General features: G+C 47.3%; 1 protein-coding gene across 4 annotated transcripts in view; it reads right to left on the bottom strand.

Moving 5' to 3' along the window:
• The window catches only part of GRK4 (G protein-coupled receptor kinase 4), a 265,726-nt gene that overhangs the window by 42,448 nt on the left and 198,205 nt on the right, over window positions 1–25,073 (bottom strand). For all 4 annotated transcript variants that reach the window (XR_011317018.1, XM_069744743.1, XM_069744744.1 and 1 more), the window contains one exon: window positions 11,525–11,625. Coding sequence is in view for 2 of the 4 variants with exons in the window: in XM_069744743.1 (XP_069600844.1) it covers window positions 11,525–11,625 (101 nt within the window). In the remaining 2 variants the exon portion in view is untranslated. The remainder of the gene's footprint in view (window positions 1–11,524; window positions 11,626–25,073) is intronic.

Raw genomic sequence — 25,073 nt, 5'->3', positions numbered from 1 at the left:
TTGCCCCAAGTTATGCTAATCTGTATGTAGGAAGGTGGGAGGAGTCTTATCTACTCTGAAGGCCTCCTGTGTAAAGGGCTAATTCTATGGCGTCGATTTATAGATGACATTTAGTTCATCAGGAACCGTGCAGATAACCAACTCCCCTTTTTTTCTGAATGTTCTCAATCACAATGCTTTTGGCCTGGAGTTTACATCTACAGTCAGTAGGGCTAGAGTGAACTTCCTTGACTTAACCATCCTTGTGAACCGTCTATCTACCAAAAGCTACAGTATTATAAAGAGGTGGATTCAAATAGCTTTATCCACACGTCTAGTTTCCTCCTTCTGGCATGGTTTAACAACATCCCTAAGGGACGATTTATGTGCATTTATGACAACTGCAAGTATACAAACCATTTTGTCAAGGAAACTGAACATTTAAAACAACAGTTTATAAGTAAAGGCTACGGTCAACAGCAATAAGAAAAATCATTGAAAGATTCAATCCATTCCAAGGGCTAACTTGATACATAAGAATAAGGAACCCGAGGTACCTTTCAGCATATCTTTACAGACTGGCCAATTACCACTCATCACCCAATTTCATAGCAACCATAGCGTCTTCAAGAGAAACATTTGGAAACATTGGCCCATTTTAAAACAGGACAAAACTATTGCGATAATCTCACCAGAACAACTTGTATTCATCCACAGAAGGGCCCAAACCCTTGGCAATGTGATAGCCCCAACCGAATAACTCCAACCGCAAAAAAAAGAAAAGCAGTATCCAATCTTACTTTTCGTGCCCAACAGTAGATTTTACTCCATGTGGGCGATATTTCTGTTGCTAAAACCCCCAATGATCAAGATTCCCACAGTGTACTTTCAACAACACAAATAGTGGAAATCAAAGTTAAAAAATGAATGACATTCTTTCTGGTCATACGTCAGGGGTGGCCTATGCAATCTAATGTCCATGTGGCAAACTATATGAAGGGGCATTATAACAATATCACCAAAAAGTACAAAGGGCACCCTCCATCAAAACATAAAATAGTCAATTTCACAACCAGTCTTGTAAAGACACACTGTTTTTGGAATTCAAAGAGTCCCTAAAAACTGGAGACGCGAGAACTATCCTAATTGGAGATGGGCGGACACGTGGTTGTTCGGGTCCGGCGTGTTTCGGCCAAACAGTTATAAAACCTTCGGGTTCGGGTCCCGGACACCATTCAATTGAAATCGGGGCCTGAACATCCAGGTTCTATTACCATGCTGTCATGTGCATGACAGCGCGGCAAACACCGCTTCTGATCAGCGATGAAATCATCTGGGTCAGAGAGAAGCAGTTCCCACGCTGTCAAAAGACAGCGTGAGCGTTCAGCTGTGAATGGAGGTACAAAATTTACCTCCCGTCACTGGTGTCCGCTGATTGGATAATTAAATACAAAGGGGCAGATGTCCCAAGTCAATGAACATTTTACTACGGACATTTAAGGAGACTCCCCGTGCCATGGCCATACCTTGATGAACAAGGACCGTTGTTCCTTTAAAATGCGCCGGAGAGCTCTGTACATCATGACAGCAGCACGAGCGAGAGACAGGACGACTCTCACAACTTTGTTCAATTAACTCATCTTTAGGTTATCCGTCTCTCATGGAGCTTTTTACTTTTTCAGCAAGGTAATTCAGAGTATCTCCAAAATCCTCTCTAAATCTGTAGTAAGTGTAATAATAATAATAATATTAGCAATTACTTCCAATTAGAAAATGCAGTATAGTTCTTCTAATTCACTGTCACTTACCCCATGTGCAGGGCACTGCAGTAACTTAGGTATCCATGGTTAAGATGACCAAGTTACTGCCCTGCACATGGGGTAAGCGACATAGCGAATTAGAAGAACTGTACTACATTTCTATTTGAAGTTATTTGCTAATATTAACATTACTACATCTACTACATATCGGGATAGGATCTTGGAGATGGGAATATCCAGTATCTAGGGCACAATCGGCAGTACTTATGTGCTTTCAACTGTTTGAGATTACATATGATAGCCCACTTTTCAGGTGGCTTTCTTTGGCAGTATTATTTCTGGGGCGGTATTTTTTTCATCTATCCTATACCAATTTTCAGCAGAATAACTCACAGAACCCTATTCTCTACCAACAGCCATTACCTATATTTAGGAACAGCGCCAGTATTTTTATATCTAAACATTACAGTGTGTGAAAGGACAGTATTGACAACCATCTACCATCTGTTTACCCACAGCCATTATTAAAGGCTGGGTTTGTGTAAAAACGGTTGAATACAGTCCTAGGAGACCTCAGAGTGGTACACACGTCTTCGCCGGGCAACTTAAGACTTTGCAGCGCTTGCAATACGCTGCAAATTAAATTTTAAAATAAGTTGGCGAACTTGAATTTCACAAGATTAGCTCATCTCCAAAATCAAGACATACCCAATGAAGGGTAAAAAAAACAAACAAAAAAAAAAAACAACACACACACAATGCATTAAGACAAGCCAAGAATGTGTAACAGAAGAGAAGAGGATGATTAAAACGTACAAAAGCCACGATGTGTCTTAAAAGTAAAGGCATCCTACTAACCAGATCTACAAATATGTGTCACAAAGACTTGTCATTTTCAGCCTTATGGGCAAACTCCCACGCTGCAAATGTTATTGCAGAAATGCCTGTGACTGAAAATCAGTACAACCCATCCGTATAGGGTCATTTCTCAACGAATGGGATAATTTCAGAGATTTTTCCGTAACAAAATTTGATACAAATGCATTTGAACAAACCCTATAGGGATTGTCCAAAATTTGAAAAGGAATATAATTAAATTACTAAACGACCAACAGTCATTTTAATTTGTATTTCATGAATCAATTGTACAAATGAAAATAATCAACTTTGTAATATATCTTATCAGAGAAATCTACTTCTTTTTCAGCCTGAATTGATCAGTCATTATTAGTAATGAGTGAACGTGTTCGAATAATGTCTTATCAGATCACGCTCGGGTGTTATCCAAGCATCTGCTCGTATATTATGGTCCATTCCCTGTGGCTGCATGGTTTGCAGCTGTTAGACAGCCTGAACATGTGGGGATTCCATAACAAACAGGCAGTCCCCCCATTTGTTCAGGCGGTCTAAGAGCTGCAAATCATGCAGCCACAGAGACTCAAACATAATATACAAGCACGCCAAAGATACTTGGCTAACACCCAAGCAAGCTCTGATAAGACATTATCCGAGAACGTTCGCTCATCACTAGTCATTACTAAAAGTGGCAGTTGCTACAGATACAATTCTATTGTAAGCATAACGCCCAAGCCCATAACCCCTACTGGGGAGTGGGCAACACCTCAAATAACAATTATATCATATCAGGAGCACAGATACTGAGCTGTGATCCAAGAAGTGCCACTTAAATACATTTTTTTTTAAACCAAATACTTTTATTTAACACTTAAAATACAAAACACACACATATATATATATATATATATATATATATATATATATATATATATATATATATATATATTATATACTGTGTATATATATATATATATTGTAGCATGGCTAAAGGGTTTGTAGTCGATGGGAGGTATGTGCCACATAAGTGCCTGGTTGCTGTAATGTAGCCCGGAGTATTCCTTTTTTTGCACATAATCTTGTATATGTGTTTCAGGACCTGTGGTAATGTCAGACCACATGGCTAATCATGTGATGGGTTACTGGGTGGGGTTAGCTCTTATAAGACTGGCTAATCCTTTACACAGCAGATATGTGTGGAGGTGAAACCCTCCTGAGTGTGTTACGGCTTCAGGACTGAGCCGGATGAACTGGACACTTGCTTTTCTTTGCCTGAACCAAAGGCCCATTTTGCTTTCTGTTATTTGCCACATGGTTTATGAAGCAATAAACCCAGTGAACTTTAAAGGAACACGTCTCCTGAGTGTCAGCCGTCGCAGCTGAGTGAGTGAAATCCTTACAATTGGTGGTAGACGTGCGAGCAGCGTTCCCAGCGGAGACGTGAGTTTATTTTTGAATGTCCTGGGTCAAGGCTGTTGCAAGCCAGCAAGCATTGCCGGAGAAAATGGAGGACCTGCTGAAACACTTGGTCCAGATGCAGTCACAGCAGGAGAAAAGGCAGAGCCAGCAGGAGCAAGGGCAGCAAGAGACCAACAGGCTGTTGATGCAGCAGATACAACAGAGCCAGCAGGAACAACGGCAGAGTCAGCAGGAGCAACGGCAGCAGATGCAGCAGAGCCAGCAGGAGCATCAGCAGCAGATGCAGCTTCTGGCAACCGCCATCCAGGGCAAGGCGAGCACCCCAACCCCAGCAGGAACAACGGCAGAGTCAGCAGGAGCAACGGCAGCAGATGCAGCAGAGCCAGCAGGAGCATCAGCAGCAGATGCAGCTTCTGGCAACCGCCATCCAGGGCAAGGCGAGCACCCCAACCCCAGGTTTGGCGATGACACCCACGTCCGGAAGACGGTAAGACGCGCATTGCAGAAAATGACTCCCGGGGATGATGTTGAGGCCTTCCTGACGGTGTTTGAGAGGGTCGCTGAGAGGGAAAAACTTCCGCCAGAGCAGTGGGCAGAGGTACTTGCGCCATACCTGACGGGAGAACCCCAGAAGGCGTACTATGATTTGACCTTGCAGGATGCCAAAGAGTATCACAAATTGAAAGCCGAGATTCTCGCACGTTTGGGGGTGACACTGACTGTCAGGGCACAGCGAGTTCACTCCTGGGGCTATCACCGGGACAAACCACCTCGTTCCCAAATGTTTGATCTGTTGCACCTGGTCCAGAAATGGCTGCAGCCAGAATCCTCTGCGCCTGCACAGATGGTAGAACGGGTGATGATGGATCGGTTTGTCCATTCCCTCCCGAGGCCTATACAGTCTTGGGTTGCCCAGGGTGATCCCCAGAATGCCGACGAGCTGATCGGACTGGTTGAGAGATACCAAGGGTTGGAAGGCTCCTTCGGGAGGCAGCCCATGCCGTACTGGGGGTCCCAGAAGGCAGCTGAGTCCCAAAAAGGGGTGGTGCGTCCAAGGTCACAAAGGGCGGGGGAGGTGGTGCCCAAGGTCCCCACGGGTGATATTATTTGTTGGAGGTGCCACAAGCCAGGACATATAGCTGCCCGTTGTTCCCAAACCACTGAGCAGATGGACTGCAGCATGGGACGCCGTTGTTCATACTATGCGTATCCAGCCTGTAGTGTGAACTCTCCATCCAACGAGGGACCTCAAGCGTGTCCCGTAAAGGTGAACGGTCGAGCAGTAACGGCACTGTTAGACTCGGGGAGCCTAGTGACCCTGGTGAGGGCCACTTTTCCTCTCCACCTGCTCCCAGGAAAGAAGGTCGGAGTGCGGTGCATACATGGTGATGCAAAGGACTACCCTATGGCCAGGGTGGACATTGAAACGGCATGTGGCACTGAGTCCCACATAGTCGGCGTGGTTCAGGACTTGTTGCACCCTATAATTATTGGCCGGGATTTCTGTTTGTTTTGGGATTTGTGGGGAAATGGTTCTGAGCTCCCTGGCAGGGAACCAGTGAACCCTGGAAGGGTATCGCCACACCCAGAGGCAGACAGTTTTCCTTTTTGTGTTCTGGTTGGGGATGAGGAGGAAGTATCCCCTACATCTGACATTCTGGAGTTAGAAGTTACCGGTGAAAATTTTGGGACTGCCCAACATAGGGACCCCACTCTGAGGGAAGCCTTTAATAATGTCACAGTTATTGACGGGGTGGTACAGGAGCCGGGGGCAGACACAAGATTTCCCCATTTTCTGTTGAGGGGGGAGTTGTTGTACCGTGTCACAAAAATACGGGAGGAGTTGGTAGAGCAGTTGATAGTGCCGGGTCCGTATAGACGGAAAGTGTTGGACATGGCCCATTCACACATCTTGGGTGGACACCTGGGGGTGGAAAAAACGCAGGAACGGGTTGTGCAGAGATTCTATTGGCCTGGGTGTCACCGGGAAATAGTGAACTATTGCAGGTCCTGCCCTACATGTCAGCTAACTGCTCCTACTCCTCATTTCCGGAACCCCCTTGTGCCACTGCCCATTATTGAGGTACCGTTCGAGAGAATTGCCATGGACTTGGTCGGTCCCTTAGTTAAATCAGCTCGGGGCCATCAGTATATATTAGTCATCCTGGACTATGCCACACGCTATCCTGAGGCAATTCCCTTGAGAAATTCTTCCTCAAAAAGCATAGCCCGCGAGTTGGTCCATGTCTTTTCCCGGACAGGTCTGCCAAAGGAGATCCTGACTGACCAGGGTACACCTTTCATGAGCAAGGTGATGAGGGAGTTATGCAAAGCCCTGAAGATCTCCCAGTTGAGGACCTCGGTGTACCATCCCCAGTCAGATGGCCTTGTTGAGAGGTTTAACAAGACACTAAAGAGCATGCTGAGAAAAGCTATAGAGAAAGACGGTAGAGACTGGGATTGTCTCTTACCCTATCTGATGTTTTCCATTCGTGAAGTTCCACAGGCCTCCACAGGGTTCTCACCGTTTGAGCTTCTATATGGCCGACATCCACGAGGACTCCTGGATATAGCCAAGGAAACCTGGGAGGCCGAAGTCACACCCCACAGAAGCGTCATTGAGCATGTGGCCCTGATGCAGCAGAGGATTGCAAAGGTGATGCCTATCGTGAAAGAACAACTTTCTCCAAGCACAAGAAGCTCAAGCCAGGGTCTACAACTGGTCTGCAAGAGTGAGGCAGTTCAATCCGGGAGACCGAGTTCTTGTGTTAGTTCCAACGGTGGAAAGCAAGTTCTTGGCCAAATGGCAAGGGCCATATGAGGTTGTCGAGAAACTTGGTGAGGTAAATTATAAAATTCACCAACCAGGAAGACGGAAACCATTCCAAGTTTACCATGTCAACCTCATCAAGCCATGGCAAGATAGAGAGCCGACAGCAACTCCGTCATTGTTAAGCAACCCAGAAGGTGAGGTTGGAGCGGTTACTATAGCAGAGACGCTATCAAAGACCCAGAAACAGCAGTGCCGGGAGTTACTCCAGAAAAACAGGGACCTGTTTTCAGAATTGCCAGGATACACGAAGGTCATAGAGCACGAGGTCCTAACAGAGCCACATGTGCGGGTGAATGTGAAACCTTATCGTATTCCTGAGGCTCGTCGAGAAGTTATCTCCAAGGAAGTGGAGCGTATGTTGAGGCTTGGGGTCATTGAGGAATCCAAGAGCGGTTGGTCGAGCCCAATTGTCCTGGTCCCAAAACCTGATGGAGAGTGGAGGTTTTGCAACGACTATCGGAAGTTGAATGAAGTCTCCAAGTTCGACGCTTATCCCATGCCCCGTATTGATGAGCTCATCGAAAGGCTTGGGCACGCCAGATATATATCCACCTTGGATTTGACAAAGGGGTATTGGCAGATCCCCATGGCACAGGAAGCCAAGGAGAAGACGGCCTTTTCGACACCTGATGGATGCTTCCAATATGCCCGGATGCCGTTTGGCCTACAGGGAGCTCCGGCGACCTTCCAGAGGGCTATGGATAGAGTCCTTGCACCCCATAAGGCCTACGCTGCTGCGTACCTAGATGATATCGTCATCTTTAGCCCGGACTGGGAGAGTCATCTGGAGAAAGTCCAAGCGGTGTTGGATGCTATAAGAGAGGCCGGATTTACTATAAACCCGAAGAAGTGCGCCTTGGGTAAAGAAGAAGCTAAGTACCTTGGATACATAGTGGGTCATGGAGAAATAAAACCCCAAATCAATAAAGTGGAGGCAATCCAAACATGGCCAAAACCAGTTTCCAAGAAACAAGTTAAAGCCTTCCTGGGAATCGTGGGATATTACAGGAGGTTCATCCCAAACTTCGCCACGATGGCTGCGCCTCTGACTGACCTGCTAAGAGGGACAAAATCAGTAATGGTTAAGTGGTCCGAAGAAACAGAGTCAGCCTTCCAAGAAATGAAAAACGCTTTGTGTAAGCAACCCGTTCTGATGGCCCCAAACTTCAAGAAAGAGTTTATTCTTCAGACAGATGCCTCAGATGTTGGGGTGGGAGCAGTCCTTTCCCAAGAACTACATGGGGAGGAGCATCCTGTTCTCTATCTGAGTAGGAAGCTGTCCTCATCTGAAAAGAACTACTCAGTCGTTGAGAAGGAGTGCTTGGCCATAAAATGGGCAGTGGACACATTGCGGTACTATCTGCTGGGACGTAAATTTAGACTGGTATCTGACCATGCCCCGCTTAAGTGGATGAGAGAAACGAAAGGAAGAAATGCTAGAGTCACCCGTTGGTTCTTAGCCCTGCAGGACTTCAGTTTCCATGTGGAACATAGGGCCGGAAAGCTGCACGGTAATGCGGATGCCCTATCGAGAATCCCTTGTTTAGTGGGGGAAAGTGCCAAGCCCCACGGCTTTAGGCAGAGGGGGGAGGTATGTAGCATGGCTAAAGGGTTTGTAGTCGATGGGAGGTATGTGCCACATAAGTGCCTGGTTGCTGTAATGTAGCCCGGAGTATTCCTTTTTTTGCACATAATCTTGTATATGTGTTTCAGGACCTGTGGTAATGTCAGACCACATGGCTAATCATGTGATGGGTTACTGGGTGGGGTTAGCTCTTTATAAGACTGGCTAATCCTTTACACAGCAGATATGTGTGGAGGTGAAACCCTCCTGAGTGTGTTATGGCTTCAGGACTGAGCCGGATGAACTGGACACTTGCTTTTCTTTGCCTGAACCAAAGGCCCATTTTGCTTTCTGTTATTTGCCACATGGTTTATGACGCAATAAACCCAGTGAACTTTAAAGGAACACGTCTCCTGAGTGTCAGCCGTCGCAGCTGAGTGAGTGAAATCCTTACAATATATATATATATATATACATAAACAAGGTGCCTCAAAAACAACCCATATTGCGGTCAGCAAACATCAGGATACTATAGCCAGGTAAGTATATTATAAGTGTGAGAAATTACCATATAACCAGTCTGTAAAACTCTGAAAGACAGCCACTATAAATATCGTAAAGCCGTCAATAGATAGAGGCCGTATGGGCCAAAACCACACTATATCTCACACTACTGGAGGTTAGGGCAGTAATAACCGCTCTATTTGCAACACCTCTAATCTATGCCATACGGCTATGAAATAATAATAAGCGGTGCGTCCCGTCCCCCATACATATTACCTGCTCCGTGCCTTCTCCTAAAGTGCTCTGCACCCCCAGGAAGAAGCATCACGCGAAACGCGCGTCGGGGTTTGCGGACACAGCACGCCACTGCGCAGAGCACTTTAGGAGAAGGCACGGAGCAGGTAATATGTATGGGGGACGGGACGCACCGCTTATTATTATTTAATAGCCGTATGGCATAGATTAGAGGTGTTGCAAATAGAGCGGTTATTACTGCCCTAACCTCCAGTAGTGTGAGATATAGTGTGGTTTTGGCCCATACGGCCTCTATCTATTGACGGCTTTACGATATTTATAGTGGCTGTCTTTCAGAGTTTTACAGACTGGTTATATGGTAATTTCTCACACTTATAATATACTTACCTGGCTATAGTATCCTGATGTTTGCTGACCGCAATATGGGTTGTTTTTGAGGCACCTTGTTTATGTCTATATATATGTGTGTTTTGTATTTTAAGTGTTAAATAAAAGTATTTGGTTTAAAAAAAAATGTATTTAAGTGGCACTTCTTGGATCACAGATACAATTCTATGTAGACTGAAGGAGGGAGGTGCGCGGCACACGGGAAAGGTCAGGAGGGGCGCGGGGTTCGGCACTCGGGAGGGGGCAGGGGTCCGGCACACAGGAGAGGGCGCGGGGTCCGGCATACGGGAGAGGGCAGGAGGGCGCAGGGTCCGGCACACGGGAGAGGGCAGGAGGGTGCGGGGTCCGGCACACGGGAGAGGGCAGGAGGGCGCAAAGTCCAACACACGGGAGAGGGCAGGAGGGCGCGGGGGTCCGGCACACGGGAGAGGGCAGGAGGGCGCAAAGTCCAACACACGGGAGAGGGCAGGAGGGCGCAGGGTCCGGCACACGGGAGAGGGCAGGAGGGCGCAGGGTCTGGCACACGGGAGAGGGCAGGAGGGCGCAGGGTCCGGCACACGGGAGAGGGCAGGAGGGCGCAAAGTCCAACACATGGGAGAGGGCAGGAGGGCGCGGGGGTCCGGCACACGGGAGAGGGCAGGAGGGCGCGGGGTCCGGCACACGGGAGAGGGCAGGAAGGCGCAAAGTCCAACACACGGGAGAGGGCAGGAGGGCGCAAAGTCCAACACACGGGAGAGGGCAGGAGGGCGCGGGGGTCCGGCACACGGGAGAGGGCAGGAGGGCGCAGGGTCCGGCACACGGGAGAGGGCAGGAGGGCGCAGGGTCTGGCACACGGGAGAGGGCAGGAGGGCGCAGGGTCCGGCACACGGGAGAGGGCAGGAGGGCGCAAAGTCCAACACATGGGAGAGGGCAGGAGGGCGCGGGGGTCCGGCACATGGGAGAGGGCAGGAGGGCGCAGGGTCCGGCACACGGGAGAGGGCAGGAGGGCGCGGGGGTCCGGCACACGGGAGAGGGCAGGAGGGCGCAGGGTCCGGCACACGGGAGAGGGCAGGAGGGCGCAGGGTCTGGCACACGGGAGAGGGCAGGAGGGCGCAGGGTCCGGCACACGGGAGAGGGCAGGAGGGCGCAAAGTCCAACACATGGGAGAGGGCAGGAGGGCGCGGGGTCCGGCACACGGGAGAGGGCGCAGGGTCCAGCACGCGGGAGAGGGCAGGAGGGCGCAGGGTCCAGCACACGGGAGAGGGCAGGAGGGCGCAGGGTCCGGCACACGGGAGAGGGCAGGATGGTGCAGGGTCCGGCACATGGGAGAGCAGGAGGGGGCGAGGGGTTCGACACATGGGAGAGGGTAGGGCGCAGCAGAAAAGAGCAGGCAGGGCATAGGGTGCTGCATACAGGAGCTGGAATAATTAATTCTCTTAGCAAAGAAGGAATCAGGCACCGAGCGTTCATCGAGTAGGTACAGAAGTAAAAAAGCCTTATCATCACCAGGTAAACTGATGGATCAGCACTGCGTAGGTCTTAGGTCATTTCCACATGTGTCAGCATAGCCACATATTTTCACATCTGCAGTTATGGAAAAACAAACTTCAGGAGCACATGTTGGATGGGAGAGTGATTATTCTAGAGTACAAACCTCATTGCTTGACAAGTATCGACGTCATAAAAGATGATTTATTTCTCCTACAATGGCAAATCTCTAGAACGTACACATCGAAATGCATAAAACACTGCAATAACAATTTTAATATTCTAGAGCTGCAGATTTAACATGATCTGTCAAAAATCTGCTATCTAATATACTAGATAGTAAAGAAGGTATAATGGCAGGGAACCAATTGAAGCAGCTTTGTGTTCCTTCACCCTCCCCCCAAAAAAAAGGAAGAAAAAAATTATACATAAATAACAAAAAAAGTAAATTTATGCAAATCAGCGACAGACATTTAATGCTCCTATCGTCGCCCCCCTTACCTAGTGCAGTCTTTAAAAAGCTCCTTACAGGGACTCTGCTCCAGCCTTTCCTTACATTCATGTACGGTGTCCTGAGGTATTTCCGGCAAATGGGCTGCAGACTGGAAAAAGAACAAAAAATACTGAATTATTGATCGGTCGTAGGCTTCAATATCAGCCGATATATTTTTATTTATAAAATACTCAGTCTCTGTTCACATTATATTTTGGAGGTACTGCAGATATTTCTGATACATAGAGCACCTCCGATGCACGGCACTATATAAGCTCTGTTGGGTAAAGACAAGCAGGCTATGTACACATCATACTTGTGTCCTAGTTGAGTCCTTACCAACAACATGGTGTGAACAGAGTATTATAGAAAAAAAGTGTATATTTTAAATGGAAATTTTCCAGTAGACAATGCAAGAGCGAAATGATGGCTGAAAACCAATGGCAATACAAGAAGAAGAAAAAACAGCATTTATAACGTGTTCTTGTGGTGTGGGTATATACAGGGTGTGTATACCTGTCATGCAATTTGTAGGGAAGGCTAACTGCAACACGAAGGGCTATGGGAAAGGGAACCAAACACTAGGGAAGGGGAGAGTGGAGATCCCTAGACAGATCTAACGTCACCCTGTCTGCTCTATCATCCCTATATGGGTTCCACACCCATCGCCGAGCAGGATACCAAATTCCTGCCTGACCCTGGCGATAAGCCCTACACCAGGAAGGACAGGGTGAGCTCTACTCAATCCCCACTACAGCTAAAGACACCTAGGATACACACAACAAGGGAACACTTTGCTTGAGTAGACTAGGAGAAGCACCAACGTCCTCTAAACTCTAAAGACGACGCAAGCTGACTGCTGCAGCTCCAAGCCTCAACAGGGAAATGCAAATGGAAATATGACCCGCAACTCCCAATAGGAAGTTGGGAATTATAGACATCCAGATCCAGGTGTGACCATTAGAGCCAGGGGAGGTAGCCACTGGGTCTTAGCGTCAGAAGGACCAGGCAGATGTCTGCAAAGCAAACAGCTTAGACTCTCTGCAGACAGATGCAGTGCAACAGTCTGCAGCCTCTGACACATCCGTGATATCACAGCAAAAGTCCTCGGGGGTCGAAACGCGTTGATGTTTTCAATTGAGATCTGTGAATCACAAAGGCTGAGATCTCTGTAACATCTGATGAGCAGTAAGGCGCTGCCAGAGATTTCTTCTCTCTACTACACTGAAAAAACGTGCACACTCTGCCAAACCAAGAGTACATGTGTATGAGGGGGGATGTTGTTGGGAAAGGAGCTTTCAGCCAACAGCTATTGGGAGTATATGACCACTTTAGTTCCATGTTGCTTGAACATCCAGGCTCCGTCACTATGTTTATTTTTTTGAGAAAACATTTTAAAAATAGTCTAAAAAGAGGCAAGTGGAAACCAAAGCGGACCCCAGCTAGGGGCCAGATGTTCTACACTGGGGGTAGCGAAGGGCCATAAGTTACACACCGAGGGCCACAAGGGGCAATAGGGCCATATCTTATACAATAGGGGCCGCGAGGGGTCAGCTGTTATACTACTGGGGCCGCGAGGGACAATAGGGATGGATAAGAAACCTGAATTAAATGGTTAACATGTGAATCTTTTCAGCAGTGGGGGAATGCAGTACTCCGCGTCACTTTACATCCGAGCCCATGAGATCATAACTTCCTAAGTCCCTACCACTCATGGCCCATTATACCTATGCACATACACCTGTCAATATTTGCACTGGAAAGGTGCTTTCCCACAGTACCAGTCATTTTCTAGGATTGACAAGGCCTCTCATCTGGGCAGTACCACTCATTTTTTAGGACTGATAAGGCCTCTCATCTGGGCTGAAAAACACAAATAAGGATGAAGCCGGCAAGTCGTCGGCTATTATGTGTCCAGATAATAAGGAGGAGGAAGTATTTTAAGCGCAAACATCTTAAGACTACTTCCTAGAAATGAGCGACCTCCGGCATTTTAATGGCAGCGCCGATGTTTTGCTTTCTTTTTTTTCTCGTTTTCTTAGAAGTCATCAACTTCAACAAATGACCAAAGGTGAAAACAAGGCCTCGGGCCGGCCATTACGACCTGAAGCCTCTGCAGATGGTATCTGCGTTTCTGAGCAGCTATTTCCATCTTAGGAAGATGATAATGGGCTGGCTCAGGTTTCTATTCGATCTGGAAATATCCCAAAGCTTCACGTCTCTGAAAAAAAAAAACGCATGGGAAGAAACAAAAAAATGCCAGTTCAATAGGAAGGAAGGGAGTGGCATAAATAATAGCCAAAAAACAAAGGTTGGTAAGGACACAGGCTAAGAAAAGAATGAAATGACGGCACAGATGGACACGGACGACATTGCCAGAAGCTGCTATGTGAGGCCTTTGGAGGCCACATAACGGGAATTCCCTTAGGCTGGAACTGATGCTGGGCTTCTATCATCATCCACACCCACAGCTCAGTCCTCACGGCTGTAGATGAAAATCGTGGAAAAACTGCTCATTTTCTACAAGAATTACTTTGCTTTTTTATGTGTAGGAATTTACCTTTTACATGGTAGTAGGATAATTTAACCCCTGTTGCATAGGTCTAACCATAGGTGTCCAATTTAGAGCCAGCTACTGGGAGCCCCACCAAAAATGAGAACAGAGGTGACAACGCAACCAACCATTACCCCTCTCCACCATCGTACGAAAAACAGTAAAGTTGGACAAGTGAGTGAGCGCTCAAGTTTCTTCCATCTCCTATGTTCCACATCTCTGGCTTTGATCATACTGAGGTTTTTTAACATTTTTTCCCCCAAAATCCTCCTCAAAATCATTTGGAAAAATTTTCTTATTTCTTATCAGAAATCCACTTTGGTGTTCATATGAGGAGTTTTTTTTTTTTTTTTTTTTGGGGGGGGGGGTAGTAGTTGAGATTTTTTTCTTCGAAGAGGTTTTGATAAATGTATTGTGGAAAAAAGAAAAGTCAAGTCACTACATAGGAGATTCCAAAGGACCCACTCCACACTTGGCGCTGTCCAACTAAAAGACTGCAAAGAACGCTATAGGGAAAAAAAAAACCTCTTTCAAAACTCCAAGAAAAGAAAAACTCTCCAAAACAGGAAAGTTTCTGCTTGAAAAGCTTATGTTTTTTGTGAACATAAAAGTGATTGGGAACTGGGTAAGTCTTCCTTTATATATAAGGAAAAGAAAAAAAAACAAGTGTCCCTATCTCAATTAGCTGAGTAAAGTCTCTCTTGTCCAGTGTTTTACCTCATGGGCCGCTCGACTCCAGAGTGCAAAATCTCCAACAAGGACTCAACTATGACAGCTCTTCAGTAGTAACGGTCTTCCTAAATAGGCGAGAGGGACCTTTTTAGGTTGCCCCTAGGCCAGGCACGGACCTGGGCTGAAATTCAGCCCTGGCATTTGAAATCACGCAGGCCCATGTTGTCCCCGTCCCCATGAACCAGATGGGATATATTACTAGTATTACCCTGGATGGAGGAAAGGAAGATTTTCTACAAGACCAATATTTTCTAATTGCCAGAACGGCCCTGCCCGTAACTAATTCCTGCTCCTAGAATAGTTACACCCCTGCTCTTGCCCTAGCTGAGAATTTATTTAGGCTTTGTTCATGAACTTTGACTGTATTAAAGTCCTGGTGCTGTTTTCACCATGTTTGTTTGGAAATGTAGCAAAAGAAGTATAGCAAATTTGCACGATTCTGAAAAACCATGCCAAAATCTGCACTATGTGGGCATGCTGTCTTAGTCTGGGCCTCTAACTTCGTCCACATGCAGTGGTGAATGGCATCACAATTTTGCCAGTAATACCGCAGCTTTATGTCCAAAATTGTGTAAAAATTGGAATGTCCCTTTCACCTGTGGAGGCTGGTTACGTCCGATTTCATTTGGCATTTTCTAAAGGCTTGGAACTCAGTTCTGAATCGTTTGTACTAGTACTATTCTAATTAGCTTTCTCACTTGCCATTTTTGGTGACCTGAGAGTTGGGGGGCTAGTTTCACAGAGTAGATGGAAATCAGGTGGTCTGTTATGGTAGGACATTACTCGTTCAAATAAGGGAATTGAATTTTGGATTAGAAAATCGTAAACAGATCAAGCAGGTGGAGACAGAATGATCATGCTTCGGTAAGTGATTGGGTCCAAGATGTGCACGTTTCGCTGTTTTATGGTGCATCAACAGTTATGTTCAGAAAAGAGCGGTCCATTGCTTTGTCATGTGGATGGGTATTTTCTTAAAAAAAAAAAAAAAAATTACTGCAGTAATGAGAAAAGTTAAGGGACTTTGGTTTGGATTGGTATCGTTTCGCTTCACACTCCTTCAGCATAGGTGCAGCGACAAAAGCAGCAGACAGGGTCCACAGGCCAGTGGAAATTAATAATAATAACTTTAATTATATAGCGCCAATATATTCCACAGCGCTTTACAAATTATAGAGGGAATTTGTACAGACAATAGACATTACAGCATAAGAATCACTGTTCAAAACAGATACCAAGAGGAGTGAGGGCCCTGCTCGCAAGCTTACAAACTACAGTTAGGTCCATATATATTTGGACAGAGACATTTTTCTAATTTTGGTTATAGACATTACCACAATGAATTTTAAACAAAACAAAACAATTCAGATGCAGTTGAAGTTCAGACTTTCTGCTTTCATTTGAGGGTAGCCACATTAAAATTGGATGAAGCGTTTAGGAGTTTCAGCTCCTTAACATGTGCCACCCTGTTTTTAAAGGGTCCAAAGTAATTGGACAATTGACTCCAAGGTTATTTCATGGACAGGTGTGGGCAATCCCTTTGTTATGTCATTCTCAATTAAGCAGATAAAAGGCCTGGAGTTGATTTGAGGTGTGGTGCTTGCATTTGGAAGGTTTTGCTGTGAAGTAAACATGCGGTAAACATGTGAAACAAGCCATCCATAAGCTGCGAAAACAGAAAAAACCCATCCAAGAAATTGCTATAATATTAGGAGTAGAGTTGAGCGACCTTGACCTTTTTAGAGTCGAGCCGGGTTTCGCGAAACCCGACTATCTCAAAAGTCGGGTCGAGTGAAATCGGCCGATTATGGCGAAAAGTCCGGATCGACCGAAACACGAAACCCAATGCAAGTCAATGGGGCAGCATAGTCGGCAGTGAGTGGGGGCCAGGAAAACACCTAGAGTGCCCATTTTAGTGTCAAAACCATCCATTCTTCTTAATGAAGCTTGTCAAGCGTAATTTACCTTATAATAATTGGAAGGCATTTGAAATTGGGGGTCATTTGGCTAAAGTTGTGTGGGGTAGGGCTGGTTCAAGTAATTAGTGGGCCCAGGAAATCTGGACCACGTCACGGCAGTGGAGCAGGGAGAGGTAAGTATTTCAACTTTGCAAGTGCTGTGATCCTGAGCAAGCAGGGGGGGCCCACTCGTTGGCATTGGCACTGGCACAGGGCCCCTCAAAGTACAGCGGTGTGTTTGCACGGCGGGGGCGCCTCCCACCGGCAGCAACACTTTTGCGTACTATGAGAGGCCCTGTGCCAGTGACGTCGCCAACTAGTATTCCCCCCCCACCTGATGAAGGAACCTGCACTTTCATCTGCACCTTCCTCTTTGTCCCCGTGTAAGGTGGTATGGTATGCGGGAAGAGCAACCTGACTTTCAGCAGGGTCACAATGTTGTTGTGTAGCATGCACGGGGAATGTTGCGTTATGGGTCAATGTACCAGCAGACTCATCTATCACTGGCTGGGCAATGGGCAGGATGAGGAGGAAACACAGATATAGGCCCAAAGAATAAAGTGGGCTAAATGCAGTTCAAAATTGGTAACACAGGAATAACCAGGGGGCATTGCAGTGGAGGACAACTGGAATGAGAGGCTGACACAGAGAGTAGGGCCAAATCAGTAAGTAGTCGAAATGCAGTTCAAAATTGGCAACCGTAGTAAACAGGCGGCACAGCTTTATTCAGTGGAGGAGAACAGCAAGGAGTGGCAGACACCGATAGTAGGCCCCAACCCAACTAGTAGGCCAAATGCAGTCTAACATTAACAACTACTTAACGAGAGCCTGAAAATGGAATTTCAGGACAGGAAACCAGGAGAACAGCAAGGAGTGGCAGACACCGATAGTAGGCCCCAAACCAACTAGTACGCCAAATGCAGTTGTTCCATTTAACCACAATTTAATGAGAGCCTGAAGATAGAAGCTCAGGAAAGGCAACCTGGGGAACACCTTGGAGTGTAACACACCATCTCTCTCCACCCCATACCCATTTTGTAGGCCTAATGCAGTGTACTTTTCTACAACTACTAAACGAGAGTCGGAAGACCGAAGCAATGGCAAGGAAACCTGGGGAACACCTTGGAGTGTAACACACCATCTCTCTCCACCCCATACCCAATTTGTAGGCCTAATGCAGTGTAGTTTCCAAGAACTACTAAACGAGAGCCGGAAGATCGAAGCTCAGGAAAGGCAACCTGGGGAACACCTTGGAGTGTAACACACCCTCTCTCTACACCCCATACCCAATTTGAAGGCCTAATGCAGCGTAGTTTCCAACAACTACTAAACGAGAGCCGGAAGATCGAAGCTCAGGAAAGGCAACCTGGGGAACACCTTGGAATGTAACACACCCTCTCTCTACACCCCATACCCAATTTGAAGGCCTAATGCAGTGTAGTTTCCAACAACTACTAAACGAGAGCCGGAAGATCGAAGCTCAGGAAAGGCAACCTGGGGAACACCTTGGAGTGTAACACACCCTCTCTCTACACCCCATACCCAATTTGAAGGCCTAATGCAGTGTAGTTTCCAAGAACTACTAAACGAGAGCCGGAAGATCGAAGCTCAGGAAAGGCAACCTGGGGAACACCTTGGAGTGTAAACACACCCTCTCTCTACACCCCATACCCAATTTGAAGGCCTAATGCAGCGTAGTTTCCAACAACTATTAAACGAGAGCCGGAAGATCGAAGCTCAGGAAAGGCAACCTGGGGAACACCTTGGAGTGTAACACAAGGTCTCTCTACACCACGGAAGGGCTGATTCTTAGGAAGGAAGGCTGTTGGAAATAAGCATTGCGCGTCCGAGGGTGATTATATTCTTATTAGGTATATACTCACCCTCGGACGCGCCCTGCTTCTTTATTTGGAATGAATGTTTATTTGCAATGTGGTGTTGACTTTCTCTATTATTTTGGTAATTAATGATTTTATTATTTTCATTGTTTTGCATCTTCTCGGCAATAATATAAAGAAGACGCGACAGGACAACACTCGGTGGATGCCATATCTGTGTTTTCAATTTAAAAAACCTTTCAGTTAAATACTTGCAGGATAAAGTAATTGTAGCTGGTGGCCATTTTTAGTACTGTACCAGATTTTAGTTGTGTGTTTGTTTTTAATGTTAAAATGTCTGCATTTGATATCTCACCAGTATTTTCTTTTTTATAAGCAAAATACTTTTTTTTTTATTTTATGATGTTGGTTCAAGGGGTACACGGGCAGCAGTAGACAGGTCAGTGGAGGCCTAGTGGAAGGAGGGACCGCAGACAGGCTTCGAAGCCCTAACATAATAAATTGGGCTGCCTGTAGGCAATTTAAAATTGGTTCCAGGGGAACACGGGCAGCAGTAGACAGGTAAGTGGAGGCCTAGTGGAAGGAGGGACCGCAGACAGGCTTCGAAGGCCTAACATAATAAAATGGGCTGGCTGTAGGCAATTTAAAATTGGTTCCAGGGGAACACGGGCAGCAGTAGACAGGTCAGTGGAGGCCTAGTGGAAGGAGGGACCGCAGACAGGCTTCGAAGGCCTAACATAATAAAATGGGCTGGCTGTAGGCAATTTAAAATTGGTTCCAGGGGAACACGGGCAGCAGTAGACAGGTAAGTGGAGGCCTAGTGGAAGGAGGGACCGCAGACAGGCTTCGAAGGCCTAACATAATAAATTGGGCTGCCTGTAGGCAATTTAAAATTGGTTCCAGGGGAACACGGGCAGCAGTAGACAGGTAAGTGGAGGCCTAGTGGAAGGAGGGACCGTAGACAGGCTTCGAAGGCCTAACATAATAAATTGGGCTGCCTGTAGGCAATTTAAAATTGGTTCCAGGGGAACACGGGCAGCAGTAGACAGGTAAGTGGAGGCCTAGTGGAAGGAGGGACCGCAGACAGGCTTCGAAGGCCTAACATAATAAATTGGGCTGCCTGTAGCCAATTTAAAATTGGTTCCAGGGGAACACGGGCAGCAGTAGACAGGTAAGTGGAGGCCTAGTGGAAGGAGGGACCGCAGACAGGCTTCAAAGGCCTAACATAATAAAATGGGCTGGCTGTAGGCAATTTAAAATTGGTTCCAGGGGAACACGGGCAGCAGTAGACAGGTCAGTGGAGGCCTAGTGGAAGGAGGGACCGCAGACAGGCTTCGAAGGCCTAACATAATAAAATGGGCTGGCTGTAGGCAATTTAAAATTGGTTCCAGGGGAACACGGGCAGCAGTAGACAGGTAAGTGGAGGCCTAGTGGAAGGAGGGACCGCAGACAGGCTTCGAAGGCCTAACATAATAAATTGGGCTGCCTGTAGCCAATTTAAAATTGGTTCCAGGGGAACACGGGCAGCAGTAGACAGGTAAGTGGAGGCCTAGTGGAAGGAGGGACCGCAGACAGGCTTCGAAGGCCTAACGTAATAAAATGGGCTGGCTGTAGGCAATTTACAATTGGTTCCATGGGAACACGGGCAGCAGTAGACAGGTCAGTGGAGGCCTAGTGGAAGGAGTGACGGCAGACAGGCATCAAAGGCCTAACATCATAACATTGGGCTGTTGGCAATTTAAAATTGGTTCCAGGGGTACACGGGCAACAGTGGTCTGGTCAGTGGAAGTCTAGTGGAAGGAGTGACGGCAGACAGGCATCAAAGGCCTAACATAATAACATTTGGCTGTTGGCAATTTAAAATTGGTTCCAGGGGTACACGGGCAACAGTGGTCTGGTCAGTGGAAGTCTAGTGGAAGGAGTGACGGCAGACAGGCTAAGAAGGCCTAACATAACAAAATTGGGCTGGCTGTAGGCAAGTTTAAATTGGTTCCAGGGGAACACGGCCAGCAGTGGCCTGGTCAGTGTAGTAGTTGTAGAAAGAACGGACCGCAGACAGGCTTCGAAGGCCTAACATAACAAAAATGTCAAAACAATGGTATTGTCAGTGCCAGGCATTGAAGGATGTCAGCGCATAGACTAAACATTGGTGAAGCTGTGAGAGATAATTTTGCTAGTGGTAGAGCACTGTTTGAGCTGGGGGGGGGGAACTGTCTTGTGGCCGGCGGTACAGGCCCAGGGCCCCTCATATTACAATGGTGTGTCTGACGTTGGGTGCGCACCACCACCGCCAGAGACACTTTATTGTACTATGAGGGACCCAGTGGCAGTGCCGTCGACCAAAAGCGGGCACACCCACCTCTTCAGACAAACAGCACTCTCACGGGTGCTGGCGCAAAGTGGCGATACCACGGCCCCGTGTGGGGAGTTTGGCCATTTTGTTAGGAGTAAACATGTCGTATGCTGGACAATCAGGTGCAGAAAATTACGAGATTGGAAAAGTCATTCAGAAGAGTCCACAGGCAAGACCTTTTCATAGGAAAGTTAGGTGTCAGCCGGGCAAGGTGGGGCAAAAGATTTCGAAATCCAGTTGTGGTTCATTTTAATGAAGGTTAGATCATCTACATTTTGGGTAGCCAGACGAGTCCTTTTTTCAGTTAGTATTGAACCTGCAGCACTGAATACTCTTTCTGATAGGACACTAGCTGCCGGGCAAGCAAGCTCCTGCAATGCATATTCTGCCAATTCTGGCCAGGTGTCTAATTTGGATGCCCAGTAATCAAATGGGAATGACGGTTGAGGGAGAACGTCGATAAGGGATGAAAAATAGTTTGTAACCATACTGGACAAATGTTGTCTCCTGTCACTTTGAATTGATGCTGCAGTACCTGTCCTGTCTGCGGTCATAGCAAAATCACTCCACAACCTGGTCAGAAAACCCCTCTGGCCAACGCCACTTCTGATTTCTGCCCCTCTAACACCTCTGGTCTGGTGGTCCCTGGAGCTCGTGTGAGAACGATCACGGGCGCTGTGTGCAGGGAATGCCAGAAGCAAACGGTCAACAAGAGTTGATTGTTTTGTTGCTAATATTAGTTCCAAGTTCTCATGTGGCATAATATTTTGCAATTTGCCTTTATAGCGAGGATCAAGGAGGCAGGCCAACCAGTAATCGTCATCGTTCATCATTTTTGTAATGCGTGTGTCCCTTTTGAGGATACGTAAGGCATAATCCGCCATGTGGGCCAAAGTTCCAGTTGTCAAATCTGCGGTTGTGCTTGGTTGAGGGGCAGTTGCAGGCAAATCTACGTCACTTGTGTCCCTCAAAAAACCAGAACCCGCCCTTGCCACGCCACCAATTTCCAATGACCCCGGGAAAGCTTCCTCATTAAAAATATACTCATCCCCATCATCCTCCTCATCCTCCACCTCCTCTTCGCCCGCTACCTCGTCCTGTACACTGCCCTGACCAGACAATGGCTGACTGTCATCAAGGCTTTCCTCTTCCTCTGGTGCAGACGCCTGATCCTTTATGTGCGTCAAACTTTGCATCAGCAGACACATTAGGGGGATGCTCACGCTTATTATGGCGTTGTCTGCACTAACCAGCCGTGTGCATTCCTCAAAACACTGAAGGACTTGACACATGTCTTGAATCTTCGACCACTGCACACCTGACAACTCCATGTCTGCCATCCTACTGCCTGCCCGTGTATGTGTATCCTCCCACAAAAACATAACAGCCCGCCTCTGTTCGCACAGTCTCTGAAGCATGTGCAGTGTTGAGTTCCACCTTGTAACAACGTCTATGATTAGGCGATGCTGGGGAAGGTTCAAAGAACGCTGATAGGTCTGCATACGGCTGGAGTGTACAGGCGAACGGCGGATATGTGCGCAAAGTCCACGCACTTTGAGGAGCAGGTCGGATAACCCCGGATAACTTTTCAGGAAGCACTGCACCACCAGGTTTAAGGTGTGAGCCAGGCAAGGAATGTGTTTCAGTTGGGAAAGGGAGATGGCAGCCATGAAATTCCTTCCGTTATCACTCACTACCTTGCCTGCCTCAAGATCTACAGTGGCCAGCCACGACTGCGTTTCTTGCTGCAAGAACTCGGACAGAACTTCCGCGGTGTGTCTGTTGTCGCCCAAACACTTCATAGCCAATACAGCCTGCTGACGTTTGCCAGTAGCTGCCCCATAATGGGAGACCTGGTGTGCAACAGTGGCAGCTGCGGATGGAGTGGTTGTGTGACTGCGGTCTGTGGACGAGCTCTCGCTTCTGCAGGAGGACGAGGAGGAGGAGGAGGGGGTGCGAACGGCTACAGCCAACTGTTTCCTAGACCGTGGGCTAGGCAGAACTGTCCCAAACTTGCTGTCCCCTGTGGACCCTGAATCCACCACATTTACCCAGTGTGCCGTGATGGACACGTAACGTCCCTGGCCATGCCTACTGGTCCATGCATCTGTTGTCAGGTGCACCTTTGTGCTCACAGATTGCCTGAGTGCATGGACGATGCGCTCTTTAACATGCTGGTGGAGGGCTGGGATGGCTTTTCTGGAAAAAAAGTGTCGACTGGGTAGCTCGTAGCGTGGTACAGCGTAGTCCATCAGGTCTTTGAAAGCTTCGATTTCAACTAACCGGTAGGGCATCATCTCTAACGAGATTAGTCTAGCTATGTGGGCGTTCAAACCCTGTGTACGCGGATGCGAGGCTAAGTACTTCCTTTTTCTAACCATAGTCTCATGTAGGGTGAGCTGGACTGGAGAGCTGGAGATCGTGGAACTAGCGGGGGTGCCGGTGGACATGGCAGACTGAGAGACGGTGGGAGATGGTATTGTTGCCGCCGGTGCCCTAGATGCAGTGTTTCCTACTACGAAACTGGAGATTCCCTGACCCTGACTGCTTTGGCCTGGCAAAGAAACCTGCACAGATACTGCAGGTGGTGCAGAAAATGGTGGCCCTACACTGCCGGAAGGGATGTTGCGTTGATGAGTAGCTTCATTGGCCGAGGGTGCTACAACCTTAAGGGACGTTTGGTAGTTAGTCCAAGCTTGCAAATGCATGGTGGTTAAATGTCTATGCATGCAACTTGTATTGAGACTTTTCAGATTCTGCCCTCTGCTTAAGGTAGTTGAACATTTTTGACAGATGTGCTGATCAATTGGATGTTGTTTAAAAAAATGCCAGACTGCACTCTTTCTAGCATCGGATACCTTTTCAGGCATTGCAGACTGAGCTTTAACCGGATGGCCACGCTGTCCTCCAACAGGTTTTGACTTTGCCACGCGTTTTGGCCAAGATACGGGCCCGGCAGATGGAACCTGTTGCGATGTTGATGCCTGCTGCGGCCCCTCCTCCTCCGCTTCAGAACTGCTGCCGCCTGCACCCTGTTCCCCCAATGGCTGCCAATCGGGGTCAAGAACTGGGTCATCTATTACCTCTTCTTGTAGCTCGTGTGCAACTTCGTCTGTGTCACCGTGTCGGTCGGTGGTATAGCGTTCGTGATGGGGCAACATAGTCTCATCAGGGTCTGATTCTTGATCAGCACCCTGCGAGGGCAATGTTGTGGTCTGAGTCAAAGGACCAGCATAGTAGTCTGGCTGTGGCTGTGCATCAGTGCACTCCATGTCAGATTCAACTTGTAATGGGCATGGACTGTTAACTGCTTCACTTTCTAAGCCAGGGACGGTATGTGTAAAGAGCTCCATGGAGTAACCCGTTGTGTCGCCTGCTGCATTCTTCTCTGTTGTTGTTTTTGCTGAAGAGGACAAGGAAGGGACTTGTCCCTGACCGTGAACATCCACTAACGACGCGCTGCTTTTACTTTTACCAGTTTCACGAGAGGAGGCTAAAGAGCTAGAGGCTGAGTCAGCAAGATAAGCCAAAACTTGCTCTTGATGCTCCGGCTTTAAAAGCGGTTTTCCTACTCCCAGAAAAGGGAGGGTTCGAGGCCTTGTGTAGCCAGACGACGAACCTGGCTCCACAGCTCCAGACTTAGGTGCAATATTTTTTTTCCCACGACCACCTGATGCTCCACCACTACCACTACCCTCATTACCAGCTGACAATGAACGCCCCCGGCCACGACCTCTTCCACCAGACTTCCTCATTGTTTTAAAAACGTTACCAAACGAACGGTATTTGTTGCTGTCACACAACTTACACGGTGAGCTATAACTTCAGTATGATTTAGCTACCCCTTTACAGGTGGGTGAGACCACAACGAAAATCAGCCACAATGTTACACACTCTGTTGTTGTTGGCAACAAATGAGATGGCACACACGCAGGACTGTCACTGAAGCGCAAATGTAAATATTTATCTCCCACTGATTTGTGTTTGTTTTTTTTAAAAGGGAGACTTCAGAAAAAAAAAAAATTTAAAAAAAATTATTTTTTACAGAAGAATTTATAAAACAAATAAAATGAAATGATTGTTTCAGGGAGAATTTAGGAAAAAAAAAAAAAAGGCTTTGTAGGG

This window comes from Ranitomeya imitator, chromosome 1 (genome assembly GCF_032444005.1).
Source record: "Ranitomeya imitator isolate aRanImi1 chromosome 1, aRanImi1.pri, whole genome shotgun sequence".
Classification (NCBI taxonomy): domain Eukaryota; kingdom Metazoa; phylum Chordata; class Amphibia; order Anura; family Dendrobatidae; genus Ranitomeya; species Ranitomeya imitator.
Note: the sequence above shows the minus strand (reverse complement) of the source record. Positions and strands in the feature narration are given on the sequence as shown.